General features: G+C 40.7%; 15 protein-coding genes across 15 annotated transcripts; 10 read left to right on the plus strand and 5 right to left on the minus strand.

The window, feature by feature from the left end:
- Nucleotide 1: 1 nt before the first annotated feature.
- Nucleotides 2–199, plus strand: NESG_00365 (uncharacterized protein; the record flags this gene model as incomplete). Its single annotated transcript, XM_053048017.1, has 1 exon — nt 2–199. A coding segment is annotated over one exon (198 nt), but the record flags the coding sequence as incomplete, so codon positions are not given.
- A 242-nt stretch (nt 200–441) lies between these two features.
- NESG_00366 (uncharacterized protein) lies at nt 442–2,079 on the minus strand (the record flags this gene model as incomplete). Its single annotated transcript, XM_053048018.1, has 1 exon — nt 442–2,079. One exon carries the CDS (start codon nt 2,077–2,079, stop codon nt 442–444), a length of 1,638 nt encoding a protein of 545 aa, XP_052905843.1.
- A 50-nt stretch (nt 2,080–2,129) lies between these two features.
- NESG_00367 (uncharacterized protein) lies at nt 2,130–2,993 on the plus strand (the record flags this gene model as incomplete). Its single annotated transcript, XM_053048019.1, has 1 exon — nt 2,130–2,993. The coding sequence occupies one exon, from the start codon at nt 2,130–2,132 to the stop codon at nt 2,991–2,993; it is 864 nt and encodes a 287-aa protein (XP_052905844.1).
- Nucleotides 2,994–3,540: 547 nt separating this feature from the next.
- NESG_00368 (uncharacterized protein) lies at nt 3,541–6,408 on the plus strand (the record flags this gene model as incomplete). The annotated part of the gene is made up of 1 exon (XM_053048020.1): nt 3,541–6,408. The coding sequence occupies one exon, from the start codon at nt 3,541–3,543 to the stop codon at nt 6,406–6,408; it is 2,868 nt and encodes a 955-aa protein (XP_052905845.1).
- Nucleotides 6,409–6,798: 390 nt separating this feature from the next.
- NESG_00369 (uncharacterized protein) lies at nt 6,799–7,290 on the plus strand (the record flags this gene model as incomplete). The annotated part of the gene is made up of 1 exon (XM_053048021.1): nt 6,799–7,290. The coding sequence occupies one exon, from the start codon at nt 6,799–6,801 to the stop codon at nt 7,288–7,290; it is 492 nt and encodes a 163-aa protein (XP_052905846.1).
- Nucleotides 7,291–7,980: 690 nt separating this feature from the next.
- Nucleotides 7,981–8,493, plus strand: NESG_00370 (uncharacterized protein; the record flags this gene model as incomplete). The annotated part of the gene is made up of 1 exon (XM_053048022.1): nt 7,981–8,493. One exon carries the CDS (start codon nt 7,981–7,983, stop codon nt 8,491–8,493), a length of 513 nt encoding a protein of 170 aa, XP_052905847.1.
- A 3-nt stretch (nt 8,494–8,496) lies between these two features.
- NESG_00371 (uncharacterized protein) lies at nt 8,497–8,769 on the minus strand (the record flags this gene model as incomplete). The annotated part of the gene is made up of 1 exon (XM_053048023.1): nt 8,497–8,769. One exon carries the CDS (start codon nt 8,767–8,769, stop codon nt 8,497–8,499), a length of 273 nt encoding a protein of 90 aa, XP_052905848.1.
- A 67-nt stretch (nt 8,770–8,836) lies between these two features.
- On the minus strand, nt 8,837–11,446 carry NESG_00372 (uncharacterized protein; the record flags this gene model as incomplete). Its single annotated transcript, XM_053048024.1, has 1 exon — nt 8,837–11,446. The coding sequence occupies one exon, from the start codon at nt 11,444–11,446 to the stop codon at nt 8,837–8,839; it is 2,610 nt and encodes an 869-aa protein (XP_052905849.1).
- Nucleotides 11,447–11,575: 129 nt separating this feature from the next.
- On the minus strand, nt 11,576–12,610 carry NESG_00373 (uncharacterized protein; the record flags this gene model as incomplete). Its single annotated transcript, XM_053048025.1, has 1 exon — nt 11,576–12,610. The coding sequence occupies one exon, from the start codon at nt 12,608–12,610 to the stop codon at nt 11,576–11,578; it is 1,035 nt and encodes a 344-aa protein (XP_052905850.1).
- A 180-nt stretch (nt 12,611–12,790) lies between these two features.
- NESG_00374 (uncharacterized protein) lies at nt 12,791–13,690 on the minus strand (the record flags this gene model as incomplete). The annotated part of the gene is made up of 1 exon (XM_053048026.1): nt 12,791–13,690. The coding sequence occupies one exon, from the start codon at nt 13,688–13,690 to the stop codon at nt 12,791–12,793; it is 900 nt and encodes a 299-aa protein (XP_052905851.1).
- A 49-nt stretch (nt 13,691–13,739) lies between these two features.
- NESG_00375 (uncharacterized protein) lies at nt 13,740–14,129 on the plus strand (the record flags this gene model as incomplete). Its single annotated transcript, XM_053048027.1, has 1 exon — nt 13,740–14,129. One exon carries the CDS (start codon nt 13,740–13,742, stop codon nt 14,127–14,129), a length of 390 nt encoding a protein of 129 aa, XP_052905852.1.
- A 410-nt stretch (nt 14,130–14,539) lies between these two features.
- NESG_00376 (uncharacterized protein) lies at nt 14,540–15,034 on the plus strand (the record flags this gene model as incomplete). The annotated part of the gene is made up of 1 exon (XM_053048028.1): nt 14,540–15,034. The coding sequence occupies one exon, from the start codon at nt 14,540–14,542 to the stop codon at nt 15,032–15,034; it is 495 nt and encodes a 164-aa protein (XP_052905853.1).
- Nucleotides 15,035–15,704: 670 nt separating this feature from the next.
- NESG_00377 (uncharacterized protein) lies at nt 15,705–16,727 on the plus strand (the record flags this gene model as incomplete). Its single annotated transcript, XM_053048029.1, has 1 exon — nt 15,705–16,727. The coding sequence occupies one exon, from the start codon at nt 15,705–15,707 to the stop codon at nt 16,725–16,727; it is 1,023 nt and encodes a 340-aa protein (XP_052905854.1).
- A 93-nt stretch (nt 16,728–16,820) lies between these two features.
- NESG_00378 (uncharacterized protein) lies at nt 16,821–19,799 on the plus strand (the record flags this gene model as incomplete). The annotated part of the gene is made up of 1 exon (XM_053048030.1): nt 16,821–19,799. One exon carries the CDS (start codon nt 16,821–16,823, stop codon nt 19,797–19,799), a length of 2,979 nt encoding a protein of 992 aa, XP_052905855.1.
- A 917-nt stretch (nt 19,800–20,716) lies between these two features.
- On the plus strand, nt 20,717–21,061 carry NESG_00379 (uncharacterized protein; the record flags this gene model as incomplete). Its single annotated transcript, XM_053048031.1, has 1 exon — nt 20,717–21,061. The coding sequence occupies one exon, from the start codon at nt 20,717–20,719 to the stop codon at nt 21,059–21,061; it is 345 nt and encodes a 114-aa protein (XP_052905856.1).
- Between the last annotated feature and the right edge of the window lie 456 nt (nt 21,062–21,517).

Genomic DNA, 21,517 nt, shown 5'->3' on the forward strand with positions numbered 1-21,517 from the left:
CTTATCAACTGAGGACCATGACGAGTACAAAAAGACCATAGCCAAGTCAATAGGGGAAGAAATGGTCATAAGAATTCGAGGAAGAGAGACTAGGTACAATGGAGAACCTTCAATCCAGTACACTGCCATGTCAATCACCCCAGTGGACTATTTGGAGGAGTCAAATAATCTATTAGCACAGATTAGGGCCATGGGTTAATGCATCAGTTAAATAAACCAGTTTAAGTCACATGAAGAGTACTTCTTTACTATTCTTAAGAATCTTCAATATTCGCATATTTTCCTAAGATAAAAGTCTTCATAAAGATAAAAATACTATCAAATATATTTTCACAAAAAATCAAAAGATATTTCAGTTCTAGAAGACTTTTATTTCTGAGATATATAGGATAATGGAAAGATCTTTTATCAAAGGCTTCTTTATTTTAGATATATAGTGTCTTATAAAGCACGAAATGTAACATCATATCTGGTCTTTCGTGTACTGTATTTCCTGTACTTTCTGGCCTTGAGGGAGAAGTGGGCAGTTATAACCACAAGGATAAATAGAATAGTAAGAATAATGGGAATTGCTATGGGCCAGTATGCATTTGTATTAAGGTGAAGGGAGGTCTGCAGCTTTTTCCTTTCTGGTGACACCTCCACTACAAGCACAGAGTTTGGAACTATTTTGTCCTGGATGTATCCAGTTTGGTAGTCTGGACTGGGTATCCTGGAGTGAAATGAACTAACAAAGACATTTGTGGTCCCTAGGCCCATTGTAATCACAGGAGACTGAAGGGCCGCATATCCTGTCTGCGGTGGATGGAAGCCAACAATTACCTTTCCTGTCTCAGTGATTCTGCAGGCATGACTGGCCCCAACTGCAGACGTAGTTAGTGCAGGTGTCTTTATGGTTGTAGATATACTCAGATGGTACCCAGATATATCTGAATTATTCTTATACGCATACAAGCTGGATACTCCATTTATCACTCTGGTCTCCAAGACTGTCCACATTCCCGGATTCTCTCTGTAGAAGGAAACATTACTCAAATAACTAGAGTGCTCTGAGAAGACATCTTCATTTTCAAATCCTTTTCCTTCCGTGTTAAGAAATAGCATAGGCTGCAAGGAATCATGTGAGCTAGGTCTTGCAACTGTCAATATATCTGGGTATGTGTTGCTGTTGATATCCATTATACTTGGGAAGACAGGACCATTCGCGTTGTATAAGCTGAACTCAGAGATGCCAGGGACTGGGTATACAATCTTATCCTCAATGCTGTATCCATGGACTTCTGCTGGGTACATGATACTGTGCTTATTTAGGCAGTTATTTTTCACTAAGTTAGTGCAGTAGGGTGGTCGTCTGTTTGGGATTATATTTATTGCAGGAGGGTTATTCGTAAGGTACATGATATCCACGGAACCAGTTCCAGTGAAGTCTCCGAATGTAATGGGACCAGAGTCACCTGAAATCTCAAGAGATCCTTCTAGAGTGTATTTGCCATTGTCCATGTCCCATACCTCAAGCACTCTCCTTCCATTTTTCACTGTGTCCAAGACTAAGTTTGCTACTCCATTCCCAGAGATATCCACAAACCCAGAAGAGTGATTTTTCCGAAGAATTCCAAAGGGTGATGTACTAGGGTACGTCTTCTTCTCAAGTATATCAAGAAAGTGCGTCTTCCCGTCTAACTGTGTGAATAAAAAGGGATTTACGCCTGTGTGTGTTACAAGGAATGGCATCATGTCTGAGGAGCCAATTGGAGTTGCCTGCCCATAGGAATCGACAGTGAATATTCTGAAGCCCTTTTCAATTTTGGAAAAGACAAGATACTCTCTTCCTTCATTTTTCAGTATGTCTGTGGATGCAATGTAGTCCACTGATACGCTTGTGCTTATTGTATTTTCTATTTGGTAGTGGTCCCCTTCCTTTGAGATGACAATTATTCTATTCCGGGACTGGTTTGTTCCAACTATCTCCACTCTCCTCTTATCTATATTAGTTGTGTATGCGAGTGGAAGAAAATTAGACGCAATGGGCACTGGGTCTGCGAATTCAATGAGCTCTTCCTTTCTTTTCCAAAGATGCATTATTTGTTACAAAACACAGCAACTATTTATGTCTGGGGAATTATTTTTACATGGCCAAGAAAGAGAAAGGGAAAGACCAAATTAAGCCGAAGGATGCAAAGAAATTAGTGGAAGATCAGATGTTTGGTATGAAGAACAAAGGAAAAAGTGCGAAGCTGAAGAAGATGGCTTCATCACTTGAGGCCTCATATCTGAAGACAAAGCCACAGGCAGCAGAGAAGAAAGTGGAGGAACCAGTCTTTGAAGCATACGAGATATTGCAGAAGGTGCCTGTGGGAGTGGACCCCAGCACAATTCTGTGTGTGAACTTCAAGGCAAACAAAAAGTGCTCAAAAGGCACCTCGTGCAAGTTCAGTCATGATCTAAAGAAGAAGACAACTGCTCCAGTAGCCCAGAAGGAAGGAGCAAAAGAAAAAGATGCAGATGGCGTAGAAAGGCCAGTGTGCAAGTATTATATAGATGCACTTAAGTCTGGAAAGCACAATCCAAAGTGGGTCTGTCCCAACGGAAATGCATGCCTAGGGAAGCACTCTCCCCCAGAGGGATATATTCTCAAGGAGGACGCAGCTGACATAAAGACAATCACACAAGATGAGTTGCTGGAGGAAAAAAGAGCAAATCTCCCAAAGACACAGACAAAAATGACTGAAGAAAAGTACAAAGAGTGGAAGGAAAAGAGAGAGCAAAATAAGATTGAGCAGAAGAAGGAGGAAGACAAGATAAAGGAGGGTAACCTTAGACTAGGAAAGATTCTTCCATCAGGTAAGGATCTATTCGTATACAACCCGAAGATATTCATTGATGACGACGAGGCATTGGAGTATGACTACAACGCAAGAGAGGAAGAAATAGAAAGTGAAGAAGAAGCAGAACTAGCAGAAAAGTTAACGGATACACTGAATATCACGAACTAATAAATAAACCCCTGGATATGCAATCCTTCATCAGCACCTGAAAGTGCACCAGTTATCTTAACATAAAATTATTCAATTCCTGCTAGTTCTTGGTGACTATTTGAGATTTGCCTTCTTATTCAAGTGAACCACTCAAGTATCCCAGGCAGAGGTGTATTGTTCTTAGTATTATTAGTATTATTAGTGTACTTAGAGTGTGGTTGTTAGAGTGTACTTTTTTGTAAATAATCTGTTGTACTTATTATGTTTAGTGTAATCTTAGTGTAACTTAGTATAATCCTAGTATAAACATGTGTACTTAGTAATATTCTTAGTACTCTTAGTAATATTCTTAGTACTCTTAGTATAAATATGTATGCTTGGTATAAATGTATGTACAATTTCATTGCAAAATAACTTTCTTTGGGAATTGTTTTCGGGTTATATCTGATGCAAATAGTATGCAGTTTAGTATATATTTGTGCTGCCTGGGGGATACTTTGTTTGGATACTTCATTCTACATTGGAGTGTCTGTATATAAAAATACAAACTGCTGAAATTATTTTCATGAAGCCTGTGCTTGAGGAGCTATTTATAAAAATAAAAGAAGGGATTCGGGATAATAATGCAGTATGTTTGAATGGGATAACAGAAGAAACAATGATGGAAGGACTAGTAGATCTTTTTCAGAATGGTGGGGTTAATAATATAGTGGAGTATTTCCGGAAATACAGAAGACTGCAGAGTACTGTAGACTTTCCTCTCTCCTGCCTGCTTCTGGAGACTGAACTGGAAGAAAACAAAGATCCCTTGTATGTGGACTATCAGCCTGTGTTCAAAACAAAAGGACACTTTCTGAAGGTGCTTTGCATGATGTTTGACCGAAGTGAAACCTTTATATTCACAGGCGGAGAAGACGGAATTATCAAGATATGGGATGTGTACAGTGGGCGCCTGGTAAATTCACTAAGGCACCACTGTGCTCCTATTTTTGATTTTGTCGTTGACTTTAGCAATAGGTTTTTCATGTCCTGCGACCAAAGTGGGACTATTGTGTGCTGGGATCTTAAGACCCTGAGAAAGGTCGATGCGATAAATATTGGTGAGCAAATAGACTATTTGGATGTAGTGTATGCACCAACTGAAGCAGAACCACTTGAGCAGAAAAAGTCAAAGGCAGCAGTCTGCAGGACAGGAAGCATTATGCAAGCAATAGTGGTGACTAACTCTGGGAGAATACTCCGGGTTATAGTGGGCAGCAGTGAGATGAAAGTTGAAACCATTTTGGACCAGGTGGAAGAGGGAACTTTCAATGAGGCAGCCACCACACGAGGAAAGAAGATGGTTGTTATCACAGGAATGTGGCCATTCTCTGTTCTACTGGATGTAAATGACCCAGACAACAGATTTTACATCCTGGACACAGAAGACATGCTCTCTTCCTCAGTTGATGTCTCGCATAATTCACTGCAATTTGCAATTAGCACGTACTCATCTACTATGATGATTTGGAAGTACGATATCACGCAGAAACCCACAAAGTCAAATATATCCACAAGAAAAAGAGTGAAGGGAAGGGACCTGGAGGGGTGCTGGGTGAAAAGCACAATTGAAATTAAAGGAATGGGTGAGTCAATATATAATACTGACATAGTATACTTAATCGATGACACGACTCTTGTTGCAGTTGACACAGAGTCAAATATTCGGCTGATTAACACAGAGACAAAAGAAATAATAATGATAGAGAAAGAGTACAAAATTACAGGAGTAGTTTCGCACCCAACGAAAAACATATTCCTTACAGTGGAGGTGAATGGAGTAATAAAGGTAATAGACAGTTTGGGGCAGGTTCTAAACCGGATTGATACAAAGGTCTCAGTTGCAGGGACAGTTGTCATGGACTCAACAGGATCTTTCTTCTACATTGCAGATCTTGATGGAGCCATGTACAAGTACAGTATACTCAAAGACCACTTGGATGTGCCGGAGAGTGAGTTCATGCTAGAAGACTTTGATCATTACAGAACGTACAACAACGAACAGTTGAAGTACCTGGCGAGTGTTGAAGGGCAGTCACAAGATGAGAGCACAGGGCGTGTGTACGAAGAGAGAAATGCAGCACTTGAGAGAATAATGAAAAATATCAAGGGCAGGGAGAGTGCAGACCAGTGCACGTATACACTTGCAGGTGACTCTCTTCCAGTGAAAATTCAAATAGAAACTATTACAGAGCACATACTTCCAGTTGACAAGTGGATGCGAAGCATAGAGGTTTCAGGTATTTTGCAGTTGCAGCCAGAGATGATAACCTGCCAAGTATTTGAAAAGGAGTTTAGACGACCCAGCCAGACAATAATAGTGCCAGAGACAGAGGATGAGCCATCTTTATCTGCAGAAAATGAAGACAGTTCTTCAAACTGGCCTGTTGAGATATCAGATACCAATTACCTGAACACAGATGATGAGATAATCGAGACAGACAATGCAGAGAACACAAGCTCTTTAAGCAGCCTAGAGAACAGCAGTGATGTAATCTACGAGGGAACAGACGAAAGCACAGGCAATTCAGAGAGCAGTGAATCAGAGGAAAACTCCATGGAAGAGTCAGAGTCACAAGAAGTCAGAACACTAAGCAGAAAAAGAGGAAGAAGGCAGGCAGCACGTAAAGCATTCTGCCCAGACATAAACCGCCTATACAACTGGTATATGAGTGACACGCCAACTCCCCCACTGCTCCCGCAGATAAATGATGAAATTGTTCTGATAAAGAACAGAGTTTCAGATACAAGGCTAAAGGAGAATCTAGAGGACTTAGAGCCAATTAAAATACTTGGTGTGCAGTACAGAAAGACAGAACTGACTGTAGATTTTCTGATTGAAAGAACAAGAAAGAAAGACTTTCTTGTTTATACGATAGACCATCTGGATTGCAGTCCGTTTATACTTAAGCACCAGCTTTCTGATATAAGAAGCAGCAAATATAGAAGAAACGAAGAAATATATTACTACACAGAAGGAATTTTGTCAAAAGGTTCAGTAGTCAGAAAAAGAGGCGATAAGATAGAGGTAGTGACAGATTCAGCAGAGTACACCGTAGATATATACGATGTGTACATTCCTGCAACAAATTATTCAGTCGATCTAACAACTTACATTGCTCCTTTTAAGGCAATCAAGGACGACCACTATATCTTCTACACAGAAGTGTCTAAGTCAGACTACCCAGACTACTATGAGATAGTTCAAAGACCCATGACAGTTAACAAAATCATAAGGCGTCTCAGAAATAATTACTACAGGGCAAAAGAAGAACTAGAGAGTGATATAGAGACAATTCTGTCCAATTGCCGCGAGTACAACGAAGATGACTCAGAGATCACACACCAGTGCAAAGATCTTATTCGCACACTACTGCATATTATTGAACCATAGAGGTAAAGAAAATAGACAGTCTTGTGCCAGACAGAGTCACCCAGAATACTAAGGCCAGAAAAGACCATCTCATGGAAATGAAGTCCTTTTGCATATGCGCCCTAATAAAATACTTAAAATTTATTCTTTCCGCATGTACTAAGTATATTTTATTACTCATCTCTTCTGTACAGTCTCAACTAATTTATATTTTCTTTCTATTTTTCTAGAATTCACTTCTACTTGGAATTCTCTGAAATTGAAGCCCAATGAAAAGAGAAGTGCACATTTTCAAAATATGAAGTCTGCTTGATTCCCTGCCTAATGTGCACCAACTAAATGAAGATGTATTTTTGCTCTTTCTTCCATTCTTATAAAACTTATATTTTATTTTTATTTTACCCCCCGCAGATGCAAAACATAATAGAAGATGTTTCTAAGTTTAAGAAGTACCCACAGCAGGAAGCTGTTTACAACAATCCATATGAAATAGCCAGAGGAAACAAAACCCCAAGAAGATTAGTTAAAAACATTGGTCTTGGCTATGAGACCCCAATAACTGCAACAAACGGGACATACATTGATAAAAAGTGCCCATTTACTTCAGATGTGACCATCAGAGGAACAATCTTCAAAGGAGAGATTGTAAGTTTAAAGCAAACACGCACTGCTGTTGTAGTTAAGAGATACCTCCATTACCACCCAAAATACATGAGATATGAGAGGAGAAACACTAGATTCAACGTGCATCTTTCTCCATGCTGGGACGGCCTTGTTGAGGTTGGAAGTAAAGTTGTATGCGGTGAGACAAGACCACTCTCCAAGACAAAGAAGTTCGCAGTAATTTCTTATGAAAGAAAAGAGAAGACTGAGGGATTCAAGCAGTTCTCCCCAGAGGAATAAACAATAAATTGGCTTTTTATTACACGGCTGTTCAAAGGCGTTAACTTACGCATATACCCAAAGACCAGCAGATGCAGTGTAGTTTGCTGTCTGCAGTGCATTTTCTTGCAGTGAAATATTTTAGTTTGAATACGGGGTATATTGCAACTGTGAAATAGATAGATTTATTATTGCCTTCCACGGGAGACAGCAGGAGAATATCCACACTATGCATCTACACAGTGAAGTACTTTATTTCATGCTTTTTTTAGTCTCAGTGAATTCTCTTGACTTTTCATCTTGTAATAGTTTTCTCTGAGAACTAGCAGCTTAAGAGGCAGTTGCTTTATACTATATGGGATATATCTGTCTAATAATAGACTATATTTCAGCTCAAATAAATGCATACTCACAAGAAATTACACTATATACCATATATTAACTAAACTGCAGAAGCACAAGTTCCTTTAGAGTACTATAAACCGTTTCTTCTGTAAATAATCTGCATATATCTTGCAAATATTCACTGAATAGTTGCCTCTTGCTGGCAGACAGTCAGTTTAGTTAAAGAGAACAGAATTATTTCCTTTGTGGTGTGATCCTCCTGGGTGCACGTACTTGCTGATGATTGGACCGTTTTCTTTCTGGTTTTAGGCTATTTGTGTGTTTGCACAACTGGCTGCATAAATAAATCTGGATTTTATTTTCGCAATGATTGGAGAGAGAGCTGACCCAAAGCGCAGGTCCAAAATATTCATTACAAAAGAACTCCAGAGAATTTCCAAGGCCCCAAGTGAAAACTACAGTGTAGGTCTTTTGAATAATAATATTTATACATGGGAGATTCTTATAATTGGGCCTCGTGAGACCATCTATGAGAATGCCCTCCTTAAGGCCGTAATGGTCTTCCCCGAAACATATCCTGAAGATCCCCCAACATTCAAATTTCTGTCAGAGATATGGCACCCAAACATAGATACAAATGGAAACGTATGCATCTCCATTCTGCACAAATCCGGGGATGACGAGTATGGGTACGAAGATGCCTCTGAGAGATGGATGCCCGTCCGGGATATCAACTCAATTCTTCTCTCCATTATTCTTCTTCTTGTGGAGCCAAATTCAGAAAGCCCAGCAAACATTGAGGCAGCCCAGGAGTTTATGTCCAGAAGGTCTGAGTACAACAAAAAAGTAGAAAAGCTCGTACAGAAAACAATAGAATAAAGGTTATTTATCCAAAGTATGATGAAAATTCCATGGCTTAGAGTCCAATGGACATATATTCTTGGACTTAAGCCACTGTGATATACAGTGCATGTGGAATGCGTGGTTGCAGCTGCCCCAAGCCACTTTGCACTCCATTGACTTCTCTTCAGTTTGGCATTCTATGCATGTGTCCATGATGTGATTCCTGCATATAGCACATTTGTCCACTATTATGTCAAGAGACCAAAGTGCCACTGCCTTCGTCTTTACCAGCCGGATTTTCGGAGTATCCATTGCTAATAAATAAACAGAAAATATTTATGTCTGCGGAGTGAAGTAAATGTGTTTATTAAAGTGGTTTTTATTCTTTTTGATGTTCAGCATCAGGGCGTGCACTTGGTGCAGAAACAATTACAACATCACCATCTGTGTGGTACGAGACAGAATCCCCAAGGACCTCTGCGCCTTCTGCTGTTTGGAGAATGACAGGTGACGCATGCACCTGCACCCCGGCAAGTGTCTTTGGTCTTCCAGATACACCAGCTGTATCTATCTTATTTCCCACCCGAATATTGCACTCTGTGGGTGAACCTCCTTCATTGAGTGCGATCAAGTACTTTGGGGTGATGCTTGCCCCAATCAACATAAGCACGAAGTAATATCTATCCAGAATTCCAACACCCCCATCCAATGCCCCCATCATAAACCCAAGGAGGCATCCAACTGACCGACCTGAAATTGCTGCATCATTGAAAAGTGAGAGTTTGTGCATTCCTTTCCCTAGCCGCAGAAGACCCTGGGATATTTTCAGGGCACTTCCTGCTGCACCCTTCCCGCAGAAGGTTGACATTTCATCCAGGGCGATCTTAACACGCGAGTTGTTAGTGCCTGCTGAGACAAGTCCAAGCCCAAGGATAGCAGAGAGCATGACATGCGCATTTGGGCTGTGCATGGATTTCCTGAGGGTATCAATTACCTCTGTCTTTCCTGTGGAGAGGTAGAGTAAGCTGTAGGCCATTGGGATTGCCATTTGCACCTTGGCAGAGTCCAGGAGCATAGATCCTTCAAGGATGTGTCCTGCCATCTGGACTAGAGTATCATCACCAAGTGAAATTAGTGCTACCCCAAGGATGCCAAACATCTCCCTGTAATCTTGTTCATTTTCACTCTGTTCATCGAGTGCGTCCTTCAGGATGTCGTGAATGACTTTTGTGTTTCCTGTGGCCATGTATGCCATGCTTCTGAGGAGAATGGAGAGAGATACTCCATTTGCCTCCATAATCTCGCAAGAGTCAAGAACTTCAGTCACTTTGCCTTCTCCTTGCAGGAAAATAAGCGAGACCCCCAGAAGAGCAAATTTGACTATAGGGGAAGAGCACTCTCCTTCTCCGCCTATCCTGCTTGCCAGAACATTCAATAGTTCCGTGTAAATATCCTTGTTGCAACTGCCACTAAAGATATTTCCTATTACATATATGGTGAAGAAGACTATTTCAATTGTGTCATCGCACAGGAGTGGGTACAGACTGTGGAACATCTCCATGTTGTGGGTTCCTGCGTACTTGATGGCTAAGCTAATGAGAACGACAATTCTTTGGGTGACAGACTTTGTGTCCATTGCCTCCATGGCAGCTGCCAGGACTGTGTCATTGTAGTCGTACACCTTGCATGTGGCAGTTGCTAGTGCCAGGATACTTGAAACCTTCAGGTACCCGTCCTCAGAGAAAATGTGCTCTTCCAGTTCACTGAGTGCCTTCTTCTGGTCCCACAAGTATAGCAGACCACGTGAGCACTGTGTCGTTATTTTATATGTCTTTTTGTTCTCAGGTTCTGCAAGAATCTCACTGGAAAATGATGCCTTTGAGAGTGCGTCCGAGAAAGACCCGAAGTTCCCAAGGACTTCCTTGTTCATCTCCAGTCTAGTGCTAACATATCTGTTTAGATCTGCCATATACCCATTACTAGTGATATTTTCAACAGAAACTCCTTCTGGCAGTTTCTCCTTTGACATGTTCTGCACAAAAGAGTCCCACAGGTCCTTTGGCACTCGGCTCCATACTTCGTGCTTTCCCAGGATGTAGAATATTCTTATTTTTTCTGTCTGACTGAACTCTGTCACCTCCTGCAGCAGTTGCTCAAATCTTCTCTCTTTGATCATGAGCTTAGCATATTCCTCTAGTTTTCCGTTTCTTTTAAGCAGCTCCAGGAATGTGTTTGTTACTTTCTCGTTTCTTACGAAGTACACTAGTGCATTTAGATATCTTATGATTCTTTCTTGGTTATCTATGTCAATGTAGTTCAGGATCATCTCAATCCGGTCAATTTCCAATAAGAAATCTACACAGTCGCACTCGCAGTTGAACTTGAACATGCACTCAACAACTCCCTCGATGACTTTTTCCAGTGGATCAGCCATCTCTTCTGTTATCGGCAGAATTTCCTCCTCAGAAACTTCTTCCTTTTCTGTTACTTTCTCATCTCCTACTGCTCTGTTCTCTGCACCGTGAGAGTGTTTGGCCGTAGATGCACTCTCCTTTGCTGCAGTTGCAATCATTTCTGAAAGGTTGCTTTCTTCTTGTCCAAGGCTGCCTCCTGCCATCCTGTGCGCCTTCAGGCTCTTTACAATGTCGCACGAGAGCTTCTTCACGTACTGATGGCCCCATATGTCCATGGGAGTGGCTCCTCCTTCTAGCCTGTACTTCAGGCTTTCAGTTGTAGCAAGTGTTGCAGAAATAACGGAAAGTATGTCTGCCATTAGCATCCTGTTCTCTCCACTCAGGGTCACTAGCTTGTCCTGCAGAACAACCCTCTGTGAAACCAAGTACAAAAGGATCTGTGGTATTGTGGATGCCACAGACGTAGATGCACGCATCTTCTGCACCAGCATGCTTAGTGCAGAGTGTGTGATCTCTGGGTCAGTGTTGCTTAGGCTGTCTAGTATAACATGAATCTCTTCAGTTTTGCTGTCCATAAATAAAGAAATAAATTATTCAATATAAATATTGGATTTAATTACTATTCAAAATACTTTCAACTCCCTTCAGTCTTCTCTTAGTCTAAATCCTGTGCCTTTAGATGCAGATCTCTTTGCTTATCCTCACTAGATGGAGATAACCTCAAGACAGTCATTTTCCTCTTCCTCCAAGATAATCTCAAGTTCATCTGGGATGTAGTCTGTCTCAACTGCAAGACTGTTACTTCTTCCCTTTAGTACACCTATCTCAACCATTTTCTCCACCAGAAACTGGAACTCCTTAAAGGTAGGCAGTGGGAATTGTTTGAGTGACAGTGTTGCCCGGAAGTCAACATACAAACTGTCTGGGAATGAGTATCCCTTCCTGGCCACTATACCCAACAGGATCTTTTGGTACTCGGAGAGAGACCGAATGAAACTTCCCTGCATTGAGTGGTATACGTATTTGATTGCTCTGTCCATGTCTTCCATTTCTATTTTTGTGATGGAATTCCTGCTGGCATGCGCCATTGCGTGCTTCTGAATTTGCATTGCCTTTCTTATATCTCCATTCAGTGTGCATATTTTATTTGCGCAGTACTCCAGTGCTTCATCTGTAAATTCGAATTCTGGGTTCATTTCCTTAAGTATCCCTATGACCTGAGACCTTTTGTACAGCGCAAAATTCAGTCTGTTCCACCCAAGTCTACTCCGCACCTTCCCTGTGAGCTTGCTGTCCGGGAGATTGAATGTGTTTGAGATTGCAACGATATACAGATTTTTGCAGAGAGATGGAAGTTCCAACAGACCGTACAGAATGTGCTGGTTCTTTGTGATTAACATATCCACTTCATCTGCAAGGATAATTGTATACACATTTTGCTTCAATGCTTCTTCCAATAATCTTGCTGTGGAGTGGGTTACTGTTGGGTCAATGAGCTGGTGAATTGCCGTGAAAACATCAGACGGCAGAATAAGTGACCCGCAATTGACATTCACTACGGCAACACTTGGGTGATTCTCTTTGACTATTCCCAGGACACTCGTGCAAGTTAGTGTTTTACCGCACCCGGGCATACCACTTACATAGAGCACCCCGTACTCCTTTTCTTGAATTGACTCCTCCAGGAGCTTGTATATTGCAGAGGACTCGTCTTCTCTTCCCAATGGAACTGCCCGCATAAAAAATGAAATAAAACTCTTTACTTATCCATTTATTTTCGTTTCTTATACATTTTATTTCTATGCGAATAGTGCATTTTCTTTATAAATAGCTTTATCTTCTGCAGCACATATTTTATCTTCTGCTGTGCACTTCTTCCTACTTGACTTTTAGTTCATTTGGGAAGATCTGCTTCTTTCTTATTTCTTTGGCATTTCCAAGTGCTTTGTGTATTTTATGTGGTTGTACTTTCTTAGAGACTCGTCAAAAACCCTATTGTTCATATGGAAGAGACACTGCAGCATTTCGCATACAAATGACTGCTCTGTTGTTTTCCAGTACTGCTGTGATAATCGGTACACTGTATCAAAGAGACCCTCCACTATCACATCGCTATTCCTTGATATTTTATATATGAATGCACTGTCATTGAAGAGTTCTGTTACTTTTTTCACTGTTGCTTGCAGCTCCTTCTCCAGAAGAATTGAGAAAATTGATGCAAGCATGCTGCATGACTCCTTTGAGATTGTTTGCAATCCATCTATGCATATTTCAATTATCACAACAGCAATAAAGCTGTTCATTGAGTCAAACTGCTTGCAGTGCTTTAGTATGCTGCTGAGTATTATATCCATAGTAGTGTATATGTAGACTGTTGTAATCCCATATATAATTTCTTTTCTTATTTTTATGTTAAGAGGCTTGGTTAGCAGTGGAATATATATCTCAACTATTTCCTCAGACTCTATATCCCCTACTTTATTCAGAAGCATCAGTATTAACTCAATCCCATAGTGCGGTATTTCATCTACTATGTACTCCACCAGAATATTTATCAGATAGCTTCTGTCTAGTACGCGTCTTTCTGCTATTGACCTTGCAATTTCAAAGTACGTCTTTCTTTCCCTTGGATCTGGAGAAAGAATTCCCCGGATAATCATCCCCACAGCACGTGCAGTAAAATCCACTTTGTGCATGTTGTCTAGCACACTCTGGAGTGAGTCTTCAATTAAAGGCCAGTCTTCCAGGAATACTCCAGAGTCTGTCTCTGCATCCAGGACAGTCTGCATTCTAGGCGGTATTCTTAGATTTAAGTCCATTTCTGAAGAAAGCAGCATAAAATAATTTTATTTTTTACTCCCTAACAAAATGTTGTTTGACAAAGAAACTGTAGTTATTCTATCCAAAGGAAAGTATGCAGGATGCAAAGGTGTGATAGTTGAGGAGATCAAGAAGGGAGACAAATTTGAGTACGTCACAATTGTAGGACTTGCCAAGGCCCCTGTCCCAGTAACTGAGAACATGACAGACAGACAGAAGAAGAGAAGAGAGTCAGTTAAGTGCTTCGTTAAAAAAATGAACATAAGACACTTAATGTCCACTAAGTACAAGATGGAGAATGTCTTTGACAAAATGCAGATCGTAGACACAACCGACATGTCAGAGAAGGTCTGCCTGGTTAAGGAGGCAGAGAAGCTCTTCAAGGCAGCATACGCAAACAACCCTGCTCACTGGGTATTTAAGAAACAAGTAGTTTAATTAGAAATAAAGAGTTCTAGCAGGATATAACCCGAATATTTTCATTGGTGATTTAAAGATGGTCTGTTTTCTGTCTCTGTCTGTTGCAACTGCACGGGAAACTAGTTAGTCTGCAGAGTTTTATATATGCGAATATGGCGGTGTTTTAATACGCCTGCACAAGAAAATATGAAGCCATGAGGATGCATAAATGAACAGCATGTGAGCACGGAATATGCTCCAGAAAAAATAATAGTAAGTTCTATATCATATAATATCCAGATATTTTAACTGATTTTGTGCTTTATCTGGAAGATACATGGTAATTGCCTCTTCCATTACAAGTTCTAAGTGCACTAGTGCATCTATTTACTCTCTGAATATTTGATGCTGTCTATTAACAGATATAGTGCAAAAAATAAATATTTACAATGGACTGTCCTGCTACTAGAAGAAGATGCAAAGAGGAATTTATGAAAGTATTTGGGCAGCAGTTGGAGGGAACTGACCCAGAGAGATCAACCCTGCTGGGAAACCTACTAGAAGAAGAAATACACAGAACTACAACAACACGCACAGATTATGGCACTCTTTTTAGAACAAAGTATTTGAATCTAAAAGATGCATCAAATAAGTGGCTGTGCACGTCTGTCTACAATGGTGTCCTTGAAATAGACAAGTTTATAGCCATGACAGGCGAGGATATGAAAAGCAAGGAGTTAAAAGAGCTAGAAGCAAAGATATTCCAGAGAGCCCTTCTTGACACCACAATTGCCCAGCAGGAGGCAGAGACAGACATCTTCTTCTGCACGAAGTGCAAGCAAAGAAAGTGCACTTACAGGCAGCTGCAGACCAGAAGTGCAGATGAACCCATGACCACGTACGTTCACTGCGTTGTCTGCAAGAACAACTGGAAGTTCTGCTAGTAAGAGTAAACCTTCTATAAATATATTTACACTCAGATTCTCTCTTATTCAAGACCTATTTCTACTGTAATATAACCCGTATATTCTATGTGAATATTTTGTATGGATATTTTGTATATATTCTTCATTCTATTGCCCTGTATAGAAGTATAAGTGTGGTAAAATTCCCACTTTCATTATTCTGAAGCCACAAGAGTCCATCAATGGTAATTTCACTTTCCAAAAGATTTTCCATATATCAGCAACTGACTATATAATAGTAAGAACAGTTCATAAGAGAGGAACATGTCAGAAAGAAGAAATACATCCAATAAAAATACAAAAGATGACAGTCGCCAACCGAAAAAACATGATAATAAACCTTCCTTGACAACTACCCCTATTAGAGTCTAAAATACTACTATCTCCAGAGTAGCTTGTAGCCCCCTTTTGGGCACATCATATAGAATATCCCCGTATGCTTGCAGTCGGAAATATATGGCGGGCTATAAATAGAATGTGAAAAATTTAAATTACTTCTCATGGCAATTGCTTTGATTAAGTGTAGTATCTATTCAGTGGGGTAGAACCCATTTTTATTATTGGTGGACCTACGGCTTGCCTAGTCATCTGCCTTTACAGCTTAATCTCTTCTCTGCATCTATAAAAACATGACAATTTAAATTTTTGTATGGTATTAGAGAGTGTCTCGCGGGTGTATGCAAACAGTGCACTTAAGCGAGGGAAGGCTTACTATGAATACGCTGACTACACCATTGAGTACGGTTCCATTGAAGATTACCAGATAACTTCTTTTTTGGGACGCGGAAAATACTCACAAGTCTTTAAAGGCCAGACAGCACGCCATGGAGTGTGCGGAAGTAGAATAGAGTGTGTAATAAAAGTGCTGAGACCAATTAGAGAGAAGAAAATAAATAGAGAAATAAAAATACTAAAGTCCCTCATAGAGATAGAGAATGTAATACATCTCTTGGACGTAGTCAAGGACGAAGAGACAAACACTCGGTCTCTTGTCTTTCCGTACGAGGATCACACAGATGCCAGAGTTCTTTTTAAGATATTTACGTACGATGACATGATACATTACATGCACGAGCTTCTTAGGACTCTTGATGAGATACATGCGATGGGAATATTCCATCGGGACTTGAAGCCGCAGAATATTATTATAAACCACAAAACGCGTATTCTTAAGGTCATAGACTGGGGTCTAGCAGAGTACTATCTGCCAAATGTGGACTATGCCACACGAGTGGCCAGCCTGCACTTCAAAGCCCCAGAACTTCTTCTTGGCTACAGATACTACGACTATTCCTTGGATATTTGGTCTGCTGGGTGCATCCTTGGGGAGATGATTTTTAATCGAACACCAATGTTCAATGGACACTCCAACGAGGATCAACTAGGGAAGATTGTTAAAGTATGCGGGTCCAATGAGATGAAGGAGTATATCAAAGGATATAATCTGTCGTACCCAAAAGTGCAACTGGACCAAATATATGCAGCATCGCAGCCAGAAGGGTCTTGGCCTGCCGTACAGGCAATGGATATTCGAATTCCAAAGAAGTCGTCACAGAGAGACTCTTTGATAGCTCTTTTGAAGGATATGCTGATAGTAGACCATCAGAAAAGACCAAGTGCAAAGGAAGCCCTTAGGTACAAAGTATTTGACTGCTACAATTCTGAGCAATAAATAAATCTATTTCTAGGGCACTATCTTTTGTCTAGCTTCTTTAATTTTTCAATTTGTAATTTATGGAAAAGTGGACAATTCTTTTTTATTTATATGAGAAGTGACGAAAGAGAGTGGACTTCATTTCTTAATTCACGCCGGGGGCTTTTTGTATCTGGGGTTTCTGGAATATTTACGTCTAGTGCGGAGGACAAGGCCTTAAAGGTGGAGTTTGAAGCAACTGTGAGAATGCACCCAACACATCTTCCGTTAGGTTTTGACGTAGAGGCACTGAAAACAGAAAGGCACCGACTGCAGAATATCAAGAAGCAACAGGCAATTACAAAAGTAGTTAGAGAGTATGCGGATAGGAATGGCGTGCCATATGAAGAGATTGAGAAAGATCCGAAGGCATACTTGGAAGTTCGAAGAGAAGAAAGTGATGCGTTCAGTACGCTGCTGCACATTAAAAAGATAGGCTTGTACCATGAGCAGATGGTTCTTAGACGGAATGTATACAAAGGGATCAAAGAGATTATTTCTCCAGAGATTCTGAAGAGCTCAAAGACCTCGCATGCGCACAAGCAGGAAAACTTGTACGATTTGCGTGTGCTGTCAGAGCTTGAGACAAGGCACATAGCTGCAGGAGAGGCAAAGAAGGTGGCGCAGTGGCTCTCTACTCTGAAGAGCATCAAGCAGATGGCACTTAAGTCTGTGCAGTCTCAGAAGGACCAGATTGCAAATCAGCAGAGAATTTTCATTGCAGTGAATGCGATACACGACAAGCACAAGAAAGAAGAAGAGAAGGCAAAAAGAAAGGCAGAAAAAGCAAGAATCCAGGCACTGAAATCAAATGACGAGCAGGAGTACTTGAAGCTGCTCAAGCAGGAGAAGAACACGCGGCTAACCCACATCCTGCAGAAGACAGATGAATACATTGATGTTCTAAAGAAGAGAATAAAGCTGCAGCAAGGCTCATCAGGCGAGAAGCCGCAAGAAGATAACATGGATTACTTTGAGGCAGCGCACTCTTCAAAGGAGCTCATCAAGGAGCAACCTCGCTCTGTTTCGTACGGTCTTCTGCGGGAGTATCAGCTGAAGGGAGTTGAGTGGATGGTCAGCCTCTACAACAACAATCTGAATGGGATCCTTGCAGATGAAATGGGATTAGGGAAAACAGTGCAGGCAATTGTGTTCATCTGCTACATCCTGGAGAAGAAGCAGGAGACAGACCCGTTCCTGGTTATTGTGCCTCTGTCCACGTTCTCTAACTGGCAGTCTGAGTTTAGTCGGTGGGCCCCGTCAATTCGCGTGCTGTCGTACAAGGGCGACCCAACCCACAGGAAAGACCTCAAGAAGGAAACATCAGAGGGAAAGTACGATGTGCTTCTAACCACCTTTGAGTACATAATTAAGGACAAGAACTTCCTGTCTAAGACAAATTGGCTTTACACAATAGTAGATGAGGGACACAGAATGAAGAACAGTGGGTCTCGTCTGTGTGTGGTGATGAACACGTATTATAAGTCCAGGTACCGACTGCTTCTTACAGGAACGCCCTTGCAGAACAGTCTGCCTGAGTTGTGGTCTCTGCTGAACTTCGTGCTTCCCAAGATCTTCTGCAGTGGTGGAAGCTTTGACGAGTGGTTTAATGCGCCTTTAATGCACGTGGGGGAGAAGATCGAGTTGAATGAGGAAGAGGAGCTTCTTATCATTAAGCGACTGCACAAGGTGCTGAGACCATTCCTTCTGCGGAGATTGAAAAAAGACGTTGAGGCAGGCCTACCTGATAAAGTGGAAACAATTATTAAGTGCGGGATGTCGCACCTCCAAAGATCTCTCTACAATGAAGTTAGAAGCACGACTTTGAAGAAAAATGACTCTGTCAAAAAGCTCAACAATACGATTATGCAGCTGAGAAAGATATGTAATCATCCATTTGTCTTTGATGCAGTAGAGGACTTTGTGAATCCTTTGAAGATTAACAACGAGCTGCTGTATAAGGTAAGTGGGAAGTTTGAGCTTCTCAGGCGGATGCTGTACAAACTCCGGGCAACAGGACACAAAGTCCTAATGTTCTTCCAGATGACACAGATCATGACGATCATGGAGGACATGCTGGTGATGGAAGGATTTAAATACTTGCGTCTTGATGGAGCTGTAAAGAGCGAAGAGCGTGCATCTTTGATCTCGTCCTTCAATGACCCAACCTCTGGGTACCCCGTGTTTCTTCTGAGCACGCGCGCAGGAGGACTTGGCTTGAACCTGCAGATTGCAGACACAGTCATCATATTCGACAGTGACTGGAACCCGCATGCAGACCAGCAGGCGCAGGACCGTGCGCACAGAATTGGGCAGACCAAAGAGGTGCGCATATACAGGCTGATCACTGCAGACACCGTTGAGGAGTACATTCTGGAAAAGGCAAACCACAAGCTGCATGTGGATGAGAAGATCATTCAGGCAGGAAGATTTGACAACAGAACCACGCACGAAGAAAGAGAGGCTCTTTTGAGGAACATATTTGAAGAGAATGTAGAGGGCGATGACACGTGCGTGGTGGCCACAGATGAAGAGCTAAACAAGATGCTTGCAAGAAGCGAGGCAGAGATGGTAGAGTTCAAGAAGATCGATGAGTCAAATGTGCTTGGCCCTTTCAATTTGTACACGGGCCCAGTGCCTTCGCTTATTGGAAACCAGAAAGAGGTTCGAGAGCAGGAAGAGTACACAGGAAAAAGAAAGACGTCTTTCCTCTCCTCCAAATTTCACAAGAAAGACGGGCTGGTGTCTGCATGCACAGGCATCCTGAATGGACTGATTAAGAGCACAGTGGGAGGAAGAAAGAGAATTGAACTATTTTTGGAGCTGCCTGACCCGAATATGTACCCAGACTACTACCAGATAATACAGTACCCAATTTCAATATCAGAAATTCGCGAGAATTTAGAGGCGTATGAGAACATGGAAGAGTTTGAAGCAGATGTAAGAAGAATGTTTAACAATGCTATGATCTACAATGCAGAGGGCAGCATAATATATCATGACGCAGAGTATCTTTTGCAGATATTTGAAACCCTCATTGATGAGTCATGAACAATAAAACCAAATCACATTATATTGCACTACATTTCTATCTGTCTCCTATAGTGACTTGTATACTGACCTTTATACATGAATTTATTCTTTTGAATTTCCAGGAATAGAAGACACATACTTATATACTAGTGTGCTTCCATGGCCAAATTCCATCTGCAATCTAAATAGATAACAGTAAGAATTCTAGTCTGAATTTAGTGCTTATACTATAAATTCAATTATTCCTAAATATGCCCTGCTTCTGTGTCTCTATAAACAGACTAGTACAGACACTCTATTATAAAAATATAAAGCCTTCAGAATAAATAAATTTCATAGTGTGAAGGGTTATGCAGAAGACATAAAAACACAAATAATACAAATCAAAGCACTAGACTATTATAGTACATGATACAGTGAGATATTTCACTGTCCTGTGCTTAATCCAGGCTGCAACCAACCAAAGACCACCTGAAATTACTGGCCAATAGAATGAAGGTAAATATTCCTCAATAAACACACTCTCTAGTATATACAAGAAGAGCACATTATTCGGGCTATATCCATACATACAGACAGTTATAACTTAGTTTATATCTAGTATGCCTTTTAATAGATTGAGAAGAACTGTCTTTCACAAATAAAATTATTCTAAATATAAACTAAGTTATAACTGTCTGTATGGACAGCTGAGTATGCGAGATATATCCTCTCTGTTATCCCAGGGATATGTGGCTATTTATGAATTTGAAAATATAACCTTATAAATCCATTTAAAAATCCCATTTCTACAATATGTATCACCATGCAAATACATTAATATAAGACCTTATATGTGCCCACTGCATGTTTCTACTGCTTAAGCAAATATATGTGGCTGTAGGATGTATTTCTGTAATTTACTATTAAAATATGTTTTTGCATTTTTTCGCATTATGAGTTTGCCTCCGTCAATTAACAAAAGACTAAGAGCCTGCCTTGGATGCTCTCTAATTATGACACAAGCGCAGTTTAAAGAGGAAGGATGCGGTAACTGCACTGCCCTTAACATGAAGCACAACACAGACAATGTGATAGACTGCACAACCGACAGATACACAGGAGTCATTGGGCTGTGCAACACAAAGTCTTCATGGGTTGCGAAGTGGCAGCACATGGACACTTTTGTTCCTGGGCTATACGCAATGACCATGGAGGGGGAATTGCCAGAAAGCAAAATACTCGCACTGGAAAGAGCAGGCCGCACGTACCACCCAAGAAACAAATCGTTTGTTTTATAAATACTATTACAACTACAAATAAACTGCCGTTTACAACGGAAATCCTGCTTGAATTATCATATACACTATATCTTTGCAAAGAAAAGCCAATCAGCACTATATATGCACGAATTATCACTAGAATTCACTGAAAATCATTCAATCAAATATATCTAGACTAATTCCTATGCATATGTTCTAGTAGTCAGATGGCTTGTAATTTCTGGCAGAATTAAATATATTTTTGTCTTCTGTGTATTTTGAATATTTATTAAAGAAATTGCTTATAACGTATAATTTGTAAATTCTTTGTATAAATCAGATTAAGCAACAAAATAACCTGAATGAAAAGGAAAACAGTTTACAATTGACTTTATTCATATTATATTATTGAATAATTAGCATATTTCACAGGGAAAATGCTTATAGAAAATCAGTTATTATGAATGCCAATATTTGCGCACTGGTGCACTAAAG

Source organism: Nematocida ausubeli, assembly GCF_000738915.1.
Source record: "Nematocida ausubeli strain ERTm6 chromosome Unknown supercont2.1, whole genome shotgun sequence".
Classification (NCBI taxonomy): domain Eukaryota; kingdom Fungi; phylum Microsporidia; genus Nematocida; species Nematocida ausubeli.